This window comes from Salmo salar, chromosome 03 (assembly GCF_965601325.2).
Source record: "Salmo salar chromosome 03, fSalSal1, whole genome shotgun sequence".
Lineage (NCBI taxonomy): Eukaryota > Metazoa > Chordata > Actinopteri > Salmoniformes > Salmonidae > Salmo > Salmo salar.
Genome location: NC_138293.1, coordinates 78,359,521 through 78,368,843, shown reverse-complemented (window position 1 = coordinate 78,368,843; position 9,323 = coordinate 78,359,521). Strand labels below are relative to the sequence as shown.

The following is a 9,323-nucleotide window of genomic DNA, read 5'->3' as shown; positions in this document are numbered from 1 at the left end:
ACACACTAACATTCTTTGAGGTTCTGCCAGAAGTCTACAGTGCTATCCAGTGGATTCATTGGAAATCTACTTTGCAGCAACTGTTGTGTATGTACTTACTTGGATAAGAGTAGTGTGTACTTCAATGACAGTCTACTGTTGGCCTGTACTTCTTCATGCCATGGAGAAGTGGTTATGTAGTAGAGAAACCATGTTCAGCAGAAGTCATTCATCATTATTCAGCATGACACGACAGGTGTAGGCTTATTAATGTTACACTTGCTTCTTCCTCTCCTGAGGAAAATGACTTTAAGATGTGCCAAGTAGAGTAAAATATACTGATGACACATCTGACCGTTTATTAATGGAGCGATTACTGGCAGATCCCAAATGATCTTGGCTTCCTCAGTGTTATCGTCAAACTTTGTGACAGCTGTCGTATGACCCCTAAAAACCTTCTTCTTCCTGTCCTGTTTTTCTACAATCTGTAAAAAATAAAATCTACAATTTATAGATTTCATTTTTTACAGTGAGGTGGAGCGACAGTGATGTCCTAATTCTCAAGATTCTTCAGGAAGTTGACTTTATATTACAGTGTCTGATGGCTCTACATAGGTTGGCCTATTCTAGTTTATGTTCATCCCAGATAAATCACATGGGGTGTCTATCTTCTTTTAACACAAACCAGTATTATGATCTGCAGTGACTGGACCGAGGCCAGTGATTGATGAGAAACAGTTGGCTCCAATGTTTAGATCCAGGGTACTTTACTTTAGGCTTATACTTGTTTTGTAGTGAGAAAACATGTCATACAGCGTCACTCTCAACGACTGACACATTCTTAAATCAAGAAAAAGTCTGTTCATATTTTTGTCAATATTCAATCAGAAATAGATCATACACTTCAACTAGATATTTTAGATATTAAAATTAAAATAATGTGACGTATTTGAGTGTAAACACATGAGCCTGCAGTATTGCTCATAGTAACTGGTAGTCATACTGTAGGTGATCAGGTGGCTGGACCAGTTCTGCCACCATCAGGGAAGGACACGTAATGGTGGACATAATCAGGGATTGACCTTAAGGGTTGCACTATTGCCTGGAGCAATTGAACTGAGCAGTCGGGCAAGTTGAACCTGCTCTGAGGTTCCCCCAGGTGATTTTCCTGGTTCCTCCCCATTGTTTAAGTGAAAGACGGACAATTTATGGCATCCAGACAAGTTGAACTTGCTCTGTGGTTGCCCCATTAGGCAGGGGATTTTTTTTTAACTGAATTTCAGTAGCCTAACATAGGGGCTACACTTACATTGTTTTGGTCCTGCTACACAGGAAGTATAACTTTTGGTCAGGGCGAGCAGAGCGCCAGACAATACTATATCCTATTGCTCTCGGTTGTGAGCTGTGCGTCTAAATCTAACTCTCCCAGAGCCGGTATGCTTACAACCGGGTTGTAGAAGGGTCTCATGTGCTGCAAAAGTTACGTATCCAAATGGATTTTTCTGCTTCCTAGCATGCTAGCAGATAGCACAATGACTGGAAGTCTATGGGTAACACTAGTTAGCATTGGCTCACAAAACTACCTCTAAGTTCCTTCATACTGGACATAGAGACATAAAAATGGTATCCAGGAGTTCAACAGACTCTGGGGAAGTAGATAATGGGCCTCATTGCCAAAATCCCAAAGTATCCCTTTAAGTGACCATTTTGCTTGTAAACAATTACTTTAACATTTTCTGTCAAGTGACAGTAATCATCAGGCAACCAACAAAAAATACTGCTGTCTGATGGGCAAGAGCCTTTCTAACCTTAATGTCAACCCCTGACATCAATGGTGCAAATAGAGGAGAAAGGATCCAAAATGGTTTCCAGACAGTTCTGGGGAGAACAGCAAGGTGGGGTATTGTGAGTGCAGAAATTGTGAGTGCTGTGTGCCTTTACTTCATGCCCACTGATCTGACAGAACTTAACCGGCCATATGGTAAAACCTATCCAGAACTTTCACTTATCAGTTGACATGAAGGCAAGGACAGAAGACTAGGAAGGCACAGTTGTAGTAACGGGACATAGCCCTCGTCTTTTTCATTAAACAATATTCATGTCTCAATCTTCATTGGTCTTCATGTTCGGGCTATGTCGTAGTTGTTCACGAACCAATCACAGGTCTTCTTGTTACCTGTAGGGGAGGAGAGACACAGTCATCTATGGATACTGTGCATTTTGGAAGAGTGGTTTAATCGCTGTGAATGTTCCTTTCATCACAATCATAAAACGACCAATAACCAGATAGGTATCAAATATCATGCTGTAATGCATCTGTGTTATTTACAAGGCAACTAATTCCAACTACAATATTGAGTTGTTTTCTGGACAGAAAATACAACCCTCAATATTTGGATCTCTGACCTTCAGAGAGCGGCGTGAAGGTGAAGTCAGGGAGGTAGCGTCGCAGCTTGGCGTTGCTGGCCGTCTTCTTCATCTGACCGTCTGACTTGCTGGTGTCGAACTGATGTCATAGGTCAAGGGCCACAAAACGCAAAGCACAGGGAGATGACATAATTACAGTGCAACGGATATGGGTGGTAGCCAGTCCGAGTGGGCTTTTAATGTACTACATCTGTACGTCTGTCAGTCCAACAGGTGTAATGAACCTCTAGATGTGGTTGCTGGTGTTGTACTAAGGATTCTACTAGATTGGTTCTAGACACTGATCTAAGATCAAATTTGAATAATGGTTAAGGTAAGGAATTGGGGAAGATACACTGATCCTATATCTGTGCCTAGGGGCAACTCCTATCAGGTGTACACAGCCTGTAGAAGGATACAACTATTTGACCTTTGAAGTCCAGGGCATCTGCAATCATCTCTACGGCGTCCTTGATGGGGAGCTCCTCCTCCTCCCCTACTGTGAGAGACAAGTGACAAAGGAGCTTGGTCCAGTTACATATGGTACACACACGCACATTGACTGATCACCCACACACACTATGTTGGACTCACCAGAGAGAATGATGGGGTCAATCTCATCCTACTCCCGCAGCACCCAGAGGAACAGACGTGCTACATCCTGAGAAAACACACACACAGATTTAACGTATACACACACATATCTGACACACACACACAGAGATTAATTCACTAAACATACCAGAGAGTAGATGAATTGTCTCCTCGGTGTTCCGGAGCCCCACACCTGTAGCGGGGCTCCCTCTGTTAGAAGGAGAGTAGAAAGGAGTAAGTGTTTGTATCTGTGTGTGTGTGTGTGTGTGTGTGTGTGTGTGTGTGTGTGTGTGTGTGTGTGTGTGTGTGTGTGTGTGTGTGTGTGTGTGTGTGTGTGTGTGTGTGTGACTTACTTTTAGCAGCATATGTCTTATGCATGAGTGCCGAGAGCACGTGACCATTTTCAAAGTTGAAGTTGTCATAGGGACCATACACGTTAGTCGGTATTACGGCGGTGTAGCGACGCCCATGCTGCGCAAAGTATCCCCTGTTGTCAATCAAGTCCACACACACACACACACACACACACACAATCATGTTGTTGTTAGAACATTAATGACCCACTCCAGCAATTTTTTTAAACAATATTCTAAGTACACATACAGTAAAAGGTACAAATCCTTAAGGGTAGAATTTTTTTGGGGGGGGCCAAATAGTGTTTTTTTTTGTTGACACAATGGCGAAATTCAAGGAGTTGGCAATTCAAGGGGTTGGTCTGATGGATGCATATCAATGTCATCGGCCTTCCCTCTTGCTTCCCAGAACAATAGCAGAGCAATCGAAGTTCCATGGAAGTTGTGGGAACATATGTTTTTGGTTTCCCTATTGGTTCTGGGAACAAAAGCCTAAGTTTCCTGACTGGTGAAACTGACTTTTTTTACATTCTGAGAACATTCTTTTTTTGGTTGCAGGGACGTTCTGAGAACATTTTACAATGATTCCCTGAAAGTTTTCCTGTGAGGTTTTATTAATGTTCTGATAATGAAATTATAGGTTATTTGAAGGTAATTGAATAACGTTCTGAGAACATGTTTCAATAAGACTTTTAATAACACTGCTAGCTTAGGTTAACTGTTTTGAACACCAAGCACAGATGGGACACATGGAAATTAAATTGCTTAGGCATTAATCATGCAAACACATCCCTTTTTTATTGTCACACGGAGCCTATAAGATTTGAACCTACGATCTTATGTTTGCTATCCATGGAATCAGTCCACCGGCACCACCAGGTTGGAGCTAGCATGGTATGTTTTGTAACTTATACAAAGCTGTGTATTTTAGTCTATTCAAACAGACCCCATTTCAAAGGAAACAAGCACTCATAAAGATCAGGTGTGGCCAATTAGTGGGTGAGGCCACTTCCTGAACTCACTTAACAAGATAGAGGATAGAGAGAGTTTTGTTGACGCTGAGAACGGAATGTATATGTTAATAAATAACATTTTTAGAACGCTCTTGTGGTTTTAATGGAAAGTTTTCTTAATGTTCTGAGAATATTACTAAATAGAACCATGAGGAAACCTGTAGGAAACGTTACGCTGAAGTACTGAAATTCCCACATAATAACGTTGTTTCTTAATGTTCTCTGAACAATTTGAGAACATTACTTTAAATAGAACCATGAGGAAACCTGTAGGAAACATTATGCTGAAATTCTGAAATTCCCACAGAAGAACGTTGTTTCTTAACTTTCTGAGAGCATAACTTTAAATAGAACCACGAGGAAACCTGTAGGAAATGTTATGCTAAAGTACTGAAATTCCCACATAAGAAACATATGGTTCTCAGAACATTATGTGCTATGCTGGGCTGTGCCATGTAATGAGGGACCTGCACCAGCTACAGAAATGCATCTTTTGTTAAGTTCATCAGGTGATAAATGAGGTGCTAGGGAGGCTGGAGTGGGTCTTTCAAATGTGTGCTAATGTACCTGCACAGGTAACAGTTTAGTCACCAGCTCACCTGTTCTGGATATCAATCATTCTTTTGGCATGGGAGTAGCCAAAGTTCGAGTCGTGTGGAGGCCCATTGTGGATCTGTGGGAAGGGGAAGAAAGCATGAGTGATCATACACCAGCTTTTATTAAACATCACAGTTTGGAGGGCAAGAGGTTCCCAAACATACAGTAGTTCTACTGTCCTTGGGCACTTTCTAGGTTGAGTCCCAAATGGCACTTTATACTGTTGAACTCCTACTTTTGACCAAGGTCATTAGGGCTCTGGTTAAAAATGATGCACTATATAGGGAATTGGGTGCCATTTAATGCCACCATAGTATTTTAGTATTAAGGTTAAACACAACATGCTCTCATTGATATGGTCTTACTGGTTGTTAAACTAACCATGCTCTCATCGATAGGGTATGTGGTCTTGTCAGGAAAGATGCAGCTGGACAGACAGGACACCACCTTGGTGACGCCCCTTTCGTGAGACGTCTGCAGCACGTTGTCATTGATGCGAAGGTTGTCCCTCTGTTAAGGCAAAACACCATTGTCTCAATTCAAGTACAACCTGTATTGCGACTTTACACAATAACTTTTTTTTACACAAACTCAAAGACTGCATTTGGAGACAGTGATAAGAAGCTCCCCTGTAAACACTCCTCACTAACACTCAGCCCGTGATGAGCACGCACATCGGCTCAGCCTTTGTCTGCGAATCCATCTCTCACTCAAACAATGCTAACTTTTATTTTTTCAGTTGTGATAATCACAAAATGTTATTACGCTGTAGTCCGTCATTGTAAATACGTATTTGTTCTTAACTGACTTGCCTAGTTAAATAAAGAATTAAATAAAAAATTCAATAATAAACTGATGGATTAATACCCTTTTGGAATTAAGATTAATACATTTGCCAACAAAGTCACTGTGTAAACTTCGCTTTGATAAATTCAATTGAATTTCAGCCTAGTTGCCCGGCCAGGCGAACATGGACATTTCTATTTAGGTCATTCAGCAGAAGATCTTTTCCAGAGCTGCTTCCAGTCGGTGCATTCAACCGGTAGCTAGATAAGACAAACCATTTCACGGACTGGCCTTTAGGCAGTTCAGGCAAAATGTCAGATAGGCTGGTTCCATCTTCAGCCCATCAGCCTGTCTAAACTGGGGGTTTTGTACACAAAGATCATTATTTGGTTAACAATTGGAGCCGCCAGGCAAAAAATGGGCCAGTGAGTTAGAAATGCCCGTTCCGAATTTCTGGTCCCATCTCTGATTGCACAAATGTACTTTAGGACAGAAACGTATAGCCTAGGTATTGAAACAAACTGGGTAGTTAGGTAAGCTCACCAGAAAGTGTAGGTTCTCCTTCATGTGAAGATAGAGTCCTCCCACCTTGGCAGCCAGGTGGATTACATGGGTGGGCCGATACTTCTCAAACACTGCTCTTGTCTGTTGTAGATCTCTGGCAGAACAACTGTCATCATCATCATCATCATCCCATTTAATGGGAAACACATCAATCTCATAAAAGTATGCATGCACGAATGTAAGTAGCTAAACATTTAATGTGGTTCCAACAGGAACTATATAGAAACTCTATCTATATACTGTATCTATCTATACATCAATCTATATATCTATAGAATATAATATCAAATAATAGAATAGCAGAGAATAGAATATAATTATTTTTCCATGAGTGAACTTATTTGGGGGGTTAATTTGAACTATTTCGTTCCTGTTGGAACCACAAAACCAGCCCCAGATGTAAAGGGTCATAACAGGATTTCATACAGTGCAACATGACATACATTTCCTATAGAAATATGTTATGTAGAACATACATGCTGGTGTTTCTCGGGCATGGAGAATATGGGATCATGACATCTCTTGTATATAGGCTAGGCAATTTTTATCTGCAACGACCAAGCCTCAGACCAGCTCTGCTGAGAATATGAAGTTCATGTGACATAACTTACACGAGGTTGGCCTCTTTGGAGGACAGGAAGGTCCACTGCTCGCCCTCGAGACAGCCGCCTTCTTGTTTCACCACGTGCTCGATGGCCTTCCCGACCAATCCGGATCCGCCCGTGACGAGCACGCGCATCGGCTCAGCCTTAGTCTGCGAATCCATCTCTCACTCTGATCAAATAATGCTAACTTTAATTTTTCGGTTGTGATATTCACATACTGTTATTACGCTGAAGCCCTAAACAAAGTAGGCTGATATGAATGACAGTGTGATCATGGCCCTATTTATAGCCTACTTTACAACGTAATAATGATGTATTTTTTTTTTTTTTACATTTAGGCTAATAAGGAATTAATCAAATATATGCTATACAACATCAAACGCAAGTTGAAAGGTATTAACACACTTTTCGTTTCATTTACAATTTCGTTGTAGCCTATTTGTTTAATCATGGAGGCTACTTTATTGTATTTATTTCCTATCTACATTTATTGACTTTTGTCTTTTGAAATAAATTAAATTTGGCATATTAAATATTAAGCCAAAAGGGGAGTGAATGGTATTATGACAATGTTAATATTAGCCTATCAAAAGGATAAACAAACAGCCTACGCCAATATCGACATACATTTCATTTCTAAATTTAACAATTTAGTTTAATCGAATGGGAAATAAGGGTTAGGCTATATTACAAAACAGTAGCCTATATTACAAAATCAGATTGTCATATAGGCTACACCACTGACATTATTTTAGCAAAGCAAACAAAATAGTAGCCTAAAAGTATATGAATTCTGTCGAAAGAAAATATCTACTAATATGTTAAATAGAATGTAGCCTAGCCTATAAAGGCCTTTATAGGACAAACATTTTTGGGAAATAATTGCAAATATTAATCGGTAGTATATGTGGGCTATTTTGAATTAAAATCAAAAAGTTAAACGTAATAATGTTGATAATACAAACCTAAGAATAGTTATACATTTAGGCTAATAAGGAATTAATAACATGCAATACATCAAACGCAAGTTTAAATGTATTAACACACTTTTCGTTTCATTTACAATTTCGTTGTAGCCTATTTGATTAATCATGGAGGCTACTTTGTATTTATTTCCTATATACATTTATTAACTTTTTTCTTTTGAAATACATTTAATTTGTCATATTAAACATTAAGCTCAAGAGTCCAAAACGGGAGTGAATTGCATTATGATCATGTTAATTTTAGCAAAAGGACAAATAGTTTACGCCAATACCAACAGACACAGTATTTAATTTAAAAATAACAATGTGTTTAATCGAAATAACAATAGTATATTACAACATCAGATGATCATCTAGGCTACAACACTGACATTTTAGCAACACAAACAAGAGTAGGCTAAAAGTAGCATATACGAAGTTTGTCGAAAGAAAATGTCTATGTTGAAGTCAAACGCACCCATTCATTCAACCAAAAGGCCTGTACATATAGGACAAACATTTATAAAGGCAAAACATATTAATCCGTATAGTTTACGTGAGCTATTTTGAATTATAATCAGTCACATTTTTAACTCGGCAAGACCCTCGTGTTATTTTGTATGTATCTTATCAATACACAAAGTTAAATGTATGAATTCAAACCTGTAAAATGATTCGTTAGAATTTTCCTCCTAGAATAAAGTCGGTATTACATCCTATTTCTGATCGCTCGAGTACACGAATGAGGCGTAGGCTCTCTCTTGTCTTGCACGCTAACCAATCAACAGGAAAGCCGCAGGCGCAAGGTGGAGTCGCTTTTATACGCTACCTGTGACCAACACTCTTAAAGAAAAAGGGTTCTACTGAGAGTAGTAGCCTTACAGGTGACTATCCCAGTTTCTCGCACCATCACTCACGTACCACACCACATTAAGAAAATACCAGGACTGTTAAGATACAGTCAGGGGCGAAAATCTGATATCAACTTTGGAGGGGACAATTACATTACATTTTCTCAAGAGCAATTCCTGAGGGGGACACCAAAAGTAGTGCTGTAACACATAGCCTACGTTTAATATGGTAAATGTATATTGAGGAACCAAAGAAATAAGGTGTTTGCCGTACTCCTAACTACCGGTACCCAAAACTACACAACTAATCACAACAGCAATACCATTGCCTTTAACAAATCTTAGTTCAGTCACCAGTTTAAGTTGAGAGTGGGGGTATCCATGGCATTTTCCAATTATGTTCCTATTTTACAAGTAAAAAAAATTGAGAACCTTTCATAATGTTGCCAAACAAAGACTCAACAAACTTACCTGAGACTCCCTGTCTCTGCCAGTCTGTCCCTGCATATCTGTCCCCAACTCTGCTGTCTGTGTGCCATCTGTTGCCTGCTCTGCCTAATGACATCATTGTGAAACATTTTCATTAGAATTTCATTTCTTTCTTATGAAC

At 39.6% G+C, this 9,323-nt stretch overlaps 1 protein-coding gene across 1 annotated transcript; it reads right to left on the bottom strand.

The window, feature by feature from the left end:
- Window positions 1-2,032: 2,032 nt before the first annotated feature.
- Window positions 2,033-8,657, bottom strand: fcl (GDP-L-fucose synthetase). Its single transcript, NM_001141339.1, is given in 11 exon segments — window positions 2,033-2,155; window positions 2,386-2,485; window positions 2,805-2,884; window positions 2,980-3,046; window positions 3,128-3,189; window positions 3,333-3,466; window positions 4,945-5,018; window positions 5,324-5,452; window positions 6,272-6,386; window positions 6,904-7,066; window positions 8,526-8,657. Coding segments are annotated over 10 exon segments (972 nt in total). The 5' UTR covers window positions 7,059-7,066; window positions 8,526-8,657; the 3' UTR covers window positions 2,033-2,099.
- Between the last annotated feature and the right edge of the window lie 666 nt (window positions 8,658-9,323).